We start from the raw sequence: 13,247 nt of genomic DNA on the forward strand, positions 1-13,247 counted from the left end.
TTCTTCCTCTCCCTGCTCCCCCATTTGTCTTGCCACAGCTTAAAAGCCAGTTATGCCGATGGATAGCTCCGGTCAGTCACTCCGAACATCTCCCCGATCAATATCAAAAATCAAGGTTTGCTTAATTTTTCAGAGAAATCGATTCAGCTAGTGATTTTGAAATTTTTTTTGGGACTTTCTGCTCTTTTCTGTTCTTCCTGTTAAATAAAAGACAAATAAAATTTCTGTGCATTTGTTTACATTCAAGTCCTTTCCTTTTGATGCAAAAGCTTCGGTTGATTTTTCAATCCTCATTGGTGAACGTTTATGCTTTCCTGTGATTTTTATGCGGTTGGATCACCAATATGCATGATTAGATAGTTTTAAGCTGAGTAGGTAGTGATTATACAGCTTTGCAGCATTGTGATCTTGTAATAATCTAACCTTCTGCATCTGTACATCCTTTGATGGGCTGGATTGTTGGCCATCATCATGAGAACAGATTGATAAATGCCTGAATCAAGCAGAAATTTTTTTACCCTTCAAAACTGCAAGTTTTTTCTAGTTAGCCCTATCGTCATGCTTTAGAGTATGGGTTCAAATACATACTGATAAATTGTCTTTATCTCTTCTTCACTGCCTCCATAAATTTCTGAACAGTGGTACTATTTTAGTCACTTTCCTCTCTGGTTGGTTCATTGCATCTGTACATACTTTGGGTTTGCTTTTTAAATTTTTTAATATTAGCAATTTTTTTTTTTTGGGGGATTCTTTGGTTTACTGGGATTGCATTTGGGAGCTCATGGATCATTGCTTACAAAGATAGTGATTACCATTGTAGTGAGAGGAACCATATTTTTCGAACGACACCGGACAAATTCTTATATCTTACATTCTGTAATCATTCGAATGATATGACCTAGCTGACTTCTGTATGCATGTTAAAGTGCTTATTGATGTTTGCCATTAACCTTTGTAGATGTCGGAAATCTCATCAACTGCTTCCACACACAGTCTCAGCAAAACTAGACGCTGCTTCTGCGGCTTGGTCTCACACATTCAAACCGCACGGTCGGATAAAAATCCCGGTAGACGATACTTCGGCTGCCCAAAGTATGGCACAGGTGAGCCGCACTGCAGGTTTTTCGAATGGTTTGACGACCCGGTCTGTGAAGGCTGTTACAATGTTATACCTGCGTTAACTGCACAAAATGAATTGTTATATTATGAAATTCACAACAAAGATGCAACCATTCGGCGGTTGCAGTTTAGTGTTATTGCTTTATGTGCGTTACTCCTGGGAATTATGTTGGCCCCAACCATACTTCCTGGCGGATCATCGGGCGGTAGTTGTAAACGTATGTTGCCATTTTAGATATGTTAGTCTACTTTCATGTTAGATATGTTAGTCCACTTTACTGTAATTTAGTTGGAATGAGTACCTACGTTGTAGAATACTATTTTTGGTTTGTAATTTACTACTGTCTGTTAGAATTATGTAACACTTTATAAACAAAATAAGTTTCACATATGAAAATTACTATGACAAGGAAATATTTTCAATGTGGGTACATATATGCCGTCCATACCATTACAATAAAAGTAGTTGCCGATTAAGGAGCAACACCTACAAAATAGGGTTTCGCTAAACTTCGAACCACCAAATTAACGATATAATTAGGACGTGCATAACAAACTAATAAACGATATAATTAGGACGTGCATAACAAACTAATAAACGATATAACAAACTAATGCAAATAAAAATTTTACAACCCATACATAATCTTCAAAAAAACAAACTACTAAACGATATCACCGAGAACTAACTATCCACCATGAACTGTACTCCACATGTGCTCCGCCACTGCGGCCCGGTACGCACTCATGTATTCTTTGCTTGCCTTCGTTTGGTCTGGCCGTAATCCTAGCTCTACGTACTGAGTCCTTGGCATATTATTACGCAATGACACATCAACCCAGTCTTGTCCGTACATCTGTTGTAGCGCTTCCTTAAATAGTGGATCAGTTTGACCTTCAAATCTGCGAATAAAGTTGTGAACTGCGCAACATGCTACCACGAACAGTCGTTGGTTCTCAATCGGATAGGGGGGCATATCTTCGAATATATTAAATCGAGCCTTCCATATACCGAATGTTCTTTCAACAATTGACCGAAGGGAGGAGTGCCTATAGTTAAATAATTCCATTGCATTCCTCGGTTTGATCCCTGATTTACGAAAGGCTTCCTGATGGTATATGTTATTCCGGTGTGGGGGCAGAAACCCCTTGAAGCAACCGTATCCAGAGTCCACCAAGTAATTATAATCTGCAAAACAAAGGACATTTTCGTAAGACATACAGAGTACAACAGGGAATTAACTTACACAGCTCATGCAAAGGTAAGTGTTTATATTGTACCTCCGACTGGGGTGGGAAAGCGGACGTTGGGGTCGTTGATACACTCGAAGAAAACCCGCGAGTCATGTGCACTACCCTCCCAACCGGCATAGACGTATGTGAAGCATAGGTTGAAGTCCACTACGCACATGACATTCTGTTTTATGCTTGACTTTCGCCCCCGATATGGCACATTGTTGCCACCTCGCAGTTTCGCTTTTACGTGAGTGCCATCAATCGCCCCAATGCAATCCTAAAAACAATGAACAAAAACTTATTTTAATAATGACATATTTATAATTTTGAATACCCTATTAAGGACAATAAATACAAAGAAAACGAAAAAAAATTAAAAAAAATAAAAAAATAAAAAAATAAAAAAAAACTAGCACAGAAGATTGATATTGGGTAAAACATTAATACACCAATTTTTGGTCCTTCAAGGTTAAAGAACAAAATATAAGAGTAGTAAGGTTAATAGCGCCTTACCGCGAACCACGGGTAGTACATGCTATTTTTCATGATGTATGGGTGAGGCACCTGCATTGGAAGTGGTTGTATGATTGTTTTCCCAAGGTAGCACATCGCGATCGCAACTGCATTAACATACTTGCTTATTGTTTCCAACGAGCGTTGTAACCTATCAGCTACGTCCCTTTGCTTGTGGGCATGTGCCATAACTAAACAAAATGTAGCTACTTGCTCTGTTATCTTCACGTAACGACTACTTCGTAGAAAACCATTCATTTTCAAAGTATTGCACAAGTTTAAGAATGTCCGTGGCGACATCCGAAATCGCTCGTAGCATGTAGTTTGGTTTGGATGTGTAAGGACCCAGTGTACCCACATAGGGCCAGTTAACTTTGAATCCCTTTGTCGTTTGCTTGCTACCCGAACTACCTCTGGGTGCGCTAACTGTTTGTAGTATTCTTCCACCAGTTCCAACATGCGGATTAGCAGCACCTCCAACTCTTCCATAAGTTGTGGATCCGTATTAATGTCATCATCATCCCCAGACTCTGAGCTCTCTGACTCTAAATCAGGAAATGGATCGAGACTATCTTCCCAATGTGTGAACCCAACGTTTGCACCTGATGTTCCAGGTTCATTCATAGCAATAATAAACCTAAAATCAAATGCATAACGTCACATAATTGTTCAAAATTCATTACATACAACATTAAAAATAAACATCCAAAACAAACAAAACTTTGTAGATATATATTAAACTTATCATCGAACACTCTAAAAAGGAATAAGCAACCATTCAACAATACGAGTAAGCACGAACATCATTAGCATACAATGTCATTAAGTCATGCCAACGTATGAAAATACAAATTAAAACTAGTACATATGGTTAGGATTGATGTTACGGTAGTCAACAACACATCTACAATATTAACATAAATTACACTACAAGAAAAGTTTTTTTAGTGGGGTGCTTAAACATCCCCGGGCTTAATGAAATTCAGCAGCCACTGGCGTTGCGCAATGTCATTCATTTTAAGAACTATCTTTGCCTTATTTTCTAACTCCATGATGACATCACACGCCCGAAGGTACACATTTAGAGGCAATGAAATCTCCTTCGATAAGGCGTTAATTAAGTCCATGCAATCTTCCGAAGGTGATTGTGCAAGGGGGCCTGCTTTCGAGGTAGCATCTGCATGTGAATTTCCACCATCATTGAGGTTACATTTCTTTTCATAGCTATTTTGCAAGAAGGTTAATTTGTCCGTAACCATTTCAAAAATTTCAACGCCAAAAGATGGACGTTTGCTGCTCCGCGATGACTTTAACGGAGATGCGTGCCTCTTTTCCTTCCTTTTTCGTTGTGACACTAACGAGGGAGATGGATGGGGCTCCGTTAGATCCACAATTGCAGGTGGGATGACATGCCGGTCAACGCGAGGAGGGGATTGTGTGCTAGTGTACCGCAACTTTCCTATGGCGGTTGACCCATCAAATATGACATATAGTTTATCCCAGTTCGCAGGTGGCCCATTCCGAAATTTGTAGTACTTGTACAGCCCCGGTGTCTGGAAGAATGTCAAATAAAAACAGTCAACAATTAGAGGCATATATAGTAATAATAGGTCAATTGGTATAACAATATGATGTTTTATTGTAATTTGTACCGTCATACCGCTCGAAAATGGTCCCATTGATCGGCACTCAGTACAACCATCCCTAGATTGTCATCCCATCCATACCCTGTGCCATGCTGCTGATTTATCAGGTCGGTGTAATCCTTATGCAGGTCTTTGAAATAACTAATCTTCCGAGATACCTGGCAACCTACGTAGCTACTGCCATCCGACAGACGTTTGTTAAGCTTATGGGTTATGCGGGGTATTAAGAAACTCCCATAAGGTGGTCGTACACCTTGTTCTTGGAACTTCGTAAGAACTTCCAGCAGTTGTAACTCATGCTCTCGTTCCCATTTCTGATTGCTGGGAGGGTCTGGGTAGTGTGCAGGGGATGGGACACCTTGACTCACCTTCCGTGGTGACTTGCGTGGTGTAGTACAATAGGACATCTATGAATACATTTATAGAATGTTGGACAATAAGTTTAAAATAATGAACACAACTTTGCGTTTATATCTTAACAGAAACACACACAAAACAGTGCAACATGATGGTTACAGAAGATTACCTACCTGTGGATGTGCCACTTGGCGTGCTTGTTTCAGGTGGCGTGGTCGTAGATTATACCCACCATACTAAAAGATAAGCAATATCCGTATTAGTGATCTAGAATACCCTATTAAAAGTTATAATAATGCCACTACATTCAAGAGAGCCCCTAATATATGTCATTCACATTATCATATAGCCAATACTTAAATACCCATAATTTGGGTATTTGGTGTTCACATAATACATACCATGCAATATAGTCGCAAAGATTGTTTAATGTAATATGTTATATCTCTTTATATATATACCAACTAATCTCAACAACAACTATACAATTCAATCGAGCAGCAACAACCAACTACTAATTATTATATGGGTTTTGCACCCAAGAAGTTATTCCCATAGTTTTAAGGTCGTTGCTCTTGCATTATGAAGGCTTCTTTGATACAAATGAATATTTGTCCAAGAAAGTTGCTCTTAATAACTTGAGATGTTAAACTTAATAGGTAAAAGTGAAACATAACACCAAAAAAAAAAAATATTGGCAAGCAAAACAAGAATAATAAACATATGCTATGTTTGTGTGTGAATGCACATATACGCCTCATCAAAGATATAACCATGACATATGTGGAAATCCTAAGTAGCTTGCGTTTACTGGCATAACCAGAGAATTTTTCTAGTGGATCCACACACATAAGCACAACACTGAGGGTTTGGCGTGCATATTCTATGAACATAATATAGTATGGTGACAAATACATCTATCTTACATAGGACCTAGCCTATGCACGTAATGCATGGAATAGACAAGTGATCAAATGTCACACATAAGAGCCTAAAAAATGATTCAATTAGTAACTTTATAGATGGGGTTTCACCAAATTCTAAACCAAGTCCACTCTTCCAATTTTTAGCCAAAAACTGATCCAAAAATCAAAATTTCATAATATAAAAATATCCAAAACGATTCAACCAATGCCTATGATATAAGTGATCAAATCTCACACATAAGAGCCTAAAAAACGATTCAATTAGTAACTTTATAGGTGGGGTTTCACCAAATTCTAAACCAAGTCCACTCATCCAATTTCTAGCCACAAACTGATCCAAAAATCGGGAATTTCAGAATATAAAAACATCCAAAACGATTCAACCAATGCCTATGATACAAGTGATCAAAGCAGCACATAAGAGCCTAAAAAATGATTCAATTAGTAACTTTATAGGTGGGGTTTCACCATATTCTAAACCAAGTCCACTCATCCAATTTGTAGCCACAAACTGATCCAAATATCAGAAATTTCAGAATATAAAAAGATCAAAAACGATTCAACCAATGCCTATGATACAAGCAATTTTGTGCAGCACATAAGAGCCTAAAAAACGATTCAATTAGTAACTTTATAGGTGGGGTTTCACCAAATTCTAAACCAAGTCCACTCTTCCAATTTCTAGCCACAAACTGATCCTAAAATCAGAAATTTCAGAATATAAAAACATCCAAAACGAGTCAACCAATGCCTATGATACAAGCAATTTTGTGCAGCACACGATACACAAACCACACAAGGGGCAAACACAAGCTTGAAAAACAAAGGAATTTTAACAAACTCACCTTGGTCGTCGATCTGGTCCGGAGATGTATCTGTGCGTGTCTCGAACTGTCCTGAGGCATATCAGAAAATAGACCCAGTCGGTTTTTTCAGCACGAAGAGTACAACCAACTGGAGTGCGAAGAACAGAGAACAAAGGATTTACTCACCGGTGGCGCACGGGTTCAGATACAGAACCCAGTCACCAAGCCGATGAAGGTGCGGCTGATTCCCTTCCCCTGTTGATCCTCCTATATAAATGATCCACAGAGAATGGGGGAAAGAGAAAGAGAATGGCGGAAAGACGAAGGATATGGAAGGAGGAGGAAGGAGTGGGTGTTGCTGGGGAAGATGAAGCTTCTCGCTGTGCTGTGAGATGGGGGGGAAAAAATTTGGGTATATTTTGGTGAAGGGGTGAGTGTTGGTGGGGAAGGGGATATTCACGCTGTGCTGTGAGATATGGGGGGGAAAAATTTCAGCAAGCTTTTTGTGTGGGTGTTTTGAAGGTGCAAATAGTCATTGTCTAGCATAAGAAAGGGGTAAAATAGTCAGCGTGCAGCAAGCGGTTTGACTGCTTTTCTCAATGTCTTCGGCGCCGAGTTGGAGCTACAGTGCCGTGGAAAAAGGCTACAGTGCGCAAGGGGTTAACAAACAGGCCCATGATGTCTTGCACAATATCATTGAACTTGAGAGTTGTCTTTCCAAACATGAGCGTGGTGACAAAATGCTCATAAGAATCTGGAAATGATGCAAGCAATAACAAGGCTCGATCTTCTTCACTGAATTGAACATCTATCCGGTTCAAGTCGTTGATCAAAGCGTTGAAGATGTTGATATGCTTCATCACGTCCTCGCCTTCCTTCATCTCCAGCTTGAAGAGTTTCTTCTTGAGGAAGAGTTTATTTGACAAGGATTTCCCCAGATATATGGCTTCTAGCTTGTCCCACATATTTTTGGCAGAGATTGCTGATATCACATAATTTAACACATCATCTGTGATATACATCTCAATGGTAGAGATTGCCCGTTGATCAATATCTGACCACTCGGGGTCAGTCATGCCCTCCGGTCTTTCTTCTAAGGCAACTAGCAGCCTTTGTTGAATAAGAACGCCACGCATCCGCCTTTGCCATAAGCCAAAATTGATCTTCTCATCAAATGGCTTTATTTCAACTTTCATAGATCCGCCTGATCCATAATTTGGACTCCACTTCTTTGAACTGTCACTTGAAGAAGCAACTTCATGAGTGGTTTCGGGGGTTTCTTGAGACATCCTTCTTGTTGTATAAACTTGACGCTATTGCTCCCACTCGAACAGAACATGAACCAAGCTTTGATACCAATTGTTAGGAAATTAGACGCAACTAATTCCTCTTCAGGATCTTGGGATCCAATCGGTCAAGAAAAACAACAATACACAAGTACGGTAAATAATATTTTACCAAAGATACAGCTCGGTATGTTCCCAGGTAAGATTGGAGGAGTCACACCGGTCTCACTTAAAATCCAATCTTTTCTCGACAGAACATACACGTGTACTTTTGATTAATACTATAAACACGCACAAACATACACAAGACAAGAAATTTATACGTGGTTCGGCCAATACTGCCTACATCCATCGAGTTGCAGAGATTTCACTACTTTGGGAGAAAATAACGGGGAGACTTTACAAGAGATATTTCAGAGAGAGATTGCACACAACTCTTCTATGTTGTGATCTGCAATTCTTATATGCCTAACACTAGACTTATCTCTCTATACCTTTTTTCTCTCAACCTTTCTTTCTTTTTCTCTCTCTATACTTTTCTTGTCTTAGCACACTATGAAACAATGAAGCTTGATGCTCCTTATATAGGTATAGAAGGGTTGGTGAGAATGGTTGGTGGGAATGGTTGGTGCAACAACCATATACTATTCATTCGACGGCTTGGTTGGTGCAACAACTTTTTACTATTCCTTTGACGTCTTCTAGAAGATACTACCATAGTTTACTCATTTGACTTCATTTTTCAACAATAAGAAAGAAGGAATAGCATTTGACATTTTAACACTGGTATACATATCACTAATACAATTCCACCATCAGATAAAAGAGAGAAACTTATAGCAATGCTTGTGTATCTCTTTACTTAGGTATCTTTATGTTTGTTCATTATCCAAACTAAATTTTTTGCAAAATTTATTCACCGACACCTATGCTATGCGTGTCAAATGTAATTCTTCCTTTTTTTTCTCTTGGCAAGAAAGAAATTATTTTTCTTTCAATTGAGTGCATTTTATTATTATAATTTCTCACTTTCTTGGAAAATAAGAAGCTGCACGTGACATCAACACGGTTAATGCCGAGTGGCCGTGTCGGATCCAAAGGTGTACGTTTAATATGGACGCTGAACTGGGTATCTTATAAATCTGCTAACAAAAAAAAGTCATTGGTTCGACCTTTGTGAAGTGGAATTTCGTATCATTTGAAGATTGAATTCACATTGCCAGAAATTCCAGTTGGGTCTTCCAAGTAAATCCCATTTCTACTTTGCTTGACGTCAAATCATTGCAATTTCCAAATCTTCTATCATGTGCGGCTCATATTTCACTTCTTAAATCTTCTTATCATTTCGCTGAACCAATATTCAAAGCTCAAAAATGGGTGGCCTTAAAAATAGGAGGGCTTATATTAAAAAGAAAGTATTTCATACAAACAAATTTTCATGTATTAAGAAAAAAAGTTCACATATCCTCCTCCTCAAACTATCATATTATCACTGAATTAATAATATTATTTCTAAAGAAGACTATCATATTCTCCAAACTACTAAAAAATTGTTAATATTCCCTCAACACTAACAAAAAAAAAAAAAATTTGTGCTACAAATTTCTGAAGAAGACAAAAGTAGTTCTATAGTTTTTTTTTTTTTAAAAAAAAAAAAAATTAATTTAAAAGAAAACGAATTTAATTTTTTAAGTTTTTAGGATAAAGTTTATTTAACCCCCTCAAACTACCACTCCAATGACAATCTACACCCCAAACTACCAAAAAAATGACAATGTACCCCCCAATGCTAATAAAATGACAAAATTACCACTATAGAATTTTCAATAAGCAAAAATACTCTTAAAATTTTGAAAAAAAAATTAAATTTTAGTATTTTTGTTTTTATTTTAGTAAGGGTAATTTCATTATTTTGTTAAAATTTGGGGAACATTGTTATTGTTTTGGTAGTTTGGGAGATAAATAATCGCAATTAATAGTTTCAGGAGTATATTGTCATTGGGGTGGTAATTTGAGGGGGTTAAGTGGACTTTACCCAAATTTTTAACTTTTTTAAGTAAACGTTAAATAATTAAAACCTATATATTGGTGCCTATTATCGATCATTTCTCTTTTTAGAAAGAAAATATCTTTATACCATCTAAAATATAACAATTTAGGTCATCTAAGATTTATCAAATAATTAAAACTTCCACATTTAAAATTTCCTTGTTGAAAATCTATCAAAATTTCATACAAAATATTTAGTTATAATTAAAGTGCTATAAATGCTATGATTCCTCCTACAGTTCTCATAATTCTACGTTAATATTATTATTTTATAATATATATATATATATATATATATGTGTGTGTGTGTGTGAGGAATTGATGTGATAAGTCTTTTTTTTTTTTTTTTTTTTCTGTTCGTTTAGAAAATAATATCCATATTTGTTTATTTGAAACAATTATAGTATTTTTATTTCCTATTTATTATTTACTCTCTTTGTCAATTCACTTTTCAATCTTCAATTATTATTTTCTATAGCTATTAGACATTGTCAAAACAATCTTAGTTCAATCTAGCGTAAGCAAGAGAGCTCAAACTCTTGATCATACTGGAAGCAATGTTGAAGAGAACTGCCTGGCCATTTGTAGGTGGAGTAGTGATCAATTGAGAGGTCTTAGAGCGTTGAAGGAAGATTCGTTCATTTCTTAAAACTTTAGTAATTCAAGGACAGGTTAAGCCCAAAAAGAAAAAATAAAATGGAAAGTTAAAAAAAAAAAACGAATGATTCACAACATAGCTTTTCCACCATTTGCGTTTGTCTCATATTTTTGTTCTTAAAACTTTTAACTTTTTCAAGCGAATGACAGTTAACTGGTAAAAGGGGAGAAAGTTAAAGGTTTACTTTCACTAGCATTTGTCTGGTGATGAGTCCTAGTCTGGCATCCAATCAGTGGCGGACCAGCATTAGGGCCTACGGGGCTGTGGCCCCATAAGCTTTTCAAATTTTAATAATTATGAAAAATTTTGAAAATGGCTTCAACATATTTGTCATTTAAAAAAAAAAAAAAAACTTTTAAGAGAGGCTCATTTGATCTTTTGAAAATCAATGTCTAATTCAATATGATAAATTGCAAAGCCTTTGGTATGTATAAGGCTAATTGGGACGCATCCGTGAACTCACAAAGGGACCGGGTGGGAATTGGTATGATAATACGGGACCAATATGGGAGTGTGAAAGCAACTCAATGCTGCTTTTGCAGGGGCAGTTTCGATCCCACTAAGGTGGAGGCTATGGCGGCGGTGAAAACACTCAACTACTGCAATGAGGTTGGCATAGAGAATATATGTCTGGAGGGTGATGCTAAAAATGCTGTGGACGCACTAAGTGCTATGGAGGAAAACTGTGGTAAATTTGGTCACCTTATTGCAACGCGAAAGTATTATTGCAGAAGTTTACTCACTGGGAGGTTAAATTTGTAAAGAGAGATGCCAATAGCACAGCTCATTCTCTTCCGAAATTGGCTGACCAAGTAGGTTTGGACAGAAAATGGCTGGGAGAGATCTCTGATTGTATCTCGGAGATTATTCGAGTAGAGCAATTTGCTCTATCTCTTTGATTATTGGAATATATTTCAAAGAGAGGGAGAGAGAAAATTTGGGAATCTTTTGTTTTCTTCATTAAGACAATTAAATATATTACAAATAAAATCCCTACGTTTTTATCCTCTTTTTATCATCTTAAAGCTGATGTGACTTTCAAAAGTCTTCAAGAGGTAGCTCAATCGACTAGGACCATGCCTAATGAAGTGGAGGTCACTAGTTCGAATCCTCCTACCTCCTCTTGTGCGGACATCTCAAAAAAAAAAAAAAAAAAAAAAAATTCAAACTCTTAAGCCTGTTAAATTTCTAGAGAATTGAGGAGACATTTTTTAGATTTATTTAAAATAAAAGAAATAATTATTTATTTACTTATTTTAAATAATTGTAAAATATATTATATCTAAAATTTTTACATGCATTTAATTAAAAGATTTACGCCTTTCAAGTCAATAAAAAAATTTTAAAAGAAAAACCAAAGTTTTGAAGTGTAGGAAAAAAACTTTGTTCCATAGTGGCTATGTTGAGAATAATTTTGCACTACAAGCCCATCAGATATTGGGTCTCAAGGCCAATGATAGGCTCTAGAGAATTTGGGTAAAGAGTCCTACTCAAGATCTAAATTGGAATAGGAGCACATATCCAATTATATCTCTCAGGACTCACAAGTAAATTCAAAAAAGAAGATCCAATTCAAATCTACCTCAATTCTTCAACCTATAAATAGGTCCCTACACAAGGTATAAATTTCAAACTCTTAAGCATTATTTGCTTCGCGGAATGTTAGTCGAATGGAAAATGAATAGCTACTACTAGGAATAGAAGAGTGTTGAATAGAACAACTATTTCTATTCCTTAGTTTGGTAACACACATTCAAAAATTGAAATTAAGTCAAAATTATGAAAAACCCCATTTTTTTTTTTTCAAACTCATATTAAAAAAAAAAAAAAAAACCCCTTAAATATTGGGGTAGTCGACCACCCCCAATATTTGTTTTTTTTTTTAAAAAAAATTAAATATAATTTTTTAATGTTTTTAATTTTAAAAAAATTATTATTATTTTTTATTTTTAACTAGGTATATGAATACGTGTCAATTTCTTAATGGTGCTGAAGTGGCTTTCCATCAAATTTTGGATGGAACTTAAAAGGAGATACCATTTCCATTTTTATATAAACCACATGTACCTTCTGTGATAAAAACTAAACCATAGAGGCAAAAAATAAAGTTGTTAAACCATAGGGAGCAAAAATGTATTTAAGTTAACCCTTTAGAAAAATGTATTCCCTTCATTAAGATTAGCTAAGCCACTCTCACTATAAGAAAGTTACTCATCAGGGGCGACTTAGAAGTCACCCCTAATACTCAACTATTAGGGGCGACTTTTGAAAGTCGCCCCTAATAGTTAAGTATTAGCGTCCACATCAAAGTGGACGCTAATAATGGGTCGAAAGGTTGACTATTAGCGTCCATTTTACAATGGACGCTAATAAGCTGACCCTAATATACACGCGGGAATTATTCAAGGGGCGGGAAAAATTTAAGTGGCCAAAAAAAAACTTTTCGTGTCGACAATAGTCGACGCTGATAGTATACCAATTAAGTGGACGCTAAAAGCTGGAAAAAATAAAAAAAGAAAAAAAAAATAGAATAAAAGATCAATAGGGTCGACTTTCTCAGTCGACCCTAATATTTAAGTATTAGGGTTGACAAAGTCGACCCTAAAGAGTACGTAGAAAAATTAAATAAAATAAAATAAAATAAAATTGAT

General features: G+C 36.3%; 1 protein-coding gene across 1 annotated transcript; it reads right to left on the bottom strand.

The window, feature by feature from the left end:
- Positions 1-1,808: 1,808 nt before the first annotated feature.
- On the bottom strand, positions 1,809-3,492 carry LOC132181595 (uncharacterized). The gene is made up of 3 exons (XM_059594843.1): positions 2,869-3,492; positions 2,401-2,632; positions 1,809-2,308 (listed from the first exon to the last, which is right to left on the bottom strand). Exons 1-3 carry the CDS (start codon positions 3,490-3,492, stop codon positions 1,809-1,811), a joined length of 1,356 nt encoding a protein of 451 aa, XP_059450826.1.
- Between the last annotated feature and the right edge of the window lie 9,755 nt (positions 3,493-13,247).

The sequence above is a fragment of the Corylus avellana genome, chromosome ca5 (genome assembly GCF_901000735.1).
Source record: "Corylus avellana chromosome ca5, CavTom2PMs-1.0".
Classification (NCBI taxonomy): Eukaryota; Viridiplantae; Streptophyta; class Magnoliopsida; order Fagales; family Betulaceae; genus Corylus; species Corylus avellana.

What these genes read in the sequence shown, in the direction of transcription:
- LOC132181595 (XM_059594843.1), bottom strand. Translation starts at nt 3,492, where the DNA reads ATGAATGAACCTGGAACATCAGGTGCAAACGTTGGGTTCACACATTGG. An exon ending in TGTACTACCCGTGGTTCGCG is followed by an intron (nt 2,633 to 2,868) that starts GTAAGGCGCTAT and finishes CATTGTTTTTAG; the next exon opens with GATTGCATTGGGGCGATTGA. An exon ending in CTTTCCCACCCCAGTCGGAG is followed by an intron (nt 2,309 to 2,400) that starts GTACAATATAAA and finishes TTTGTTTTGCAG; the next exon opens with ATTATAATTACTTGGTGGAC.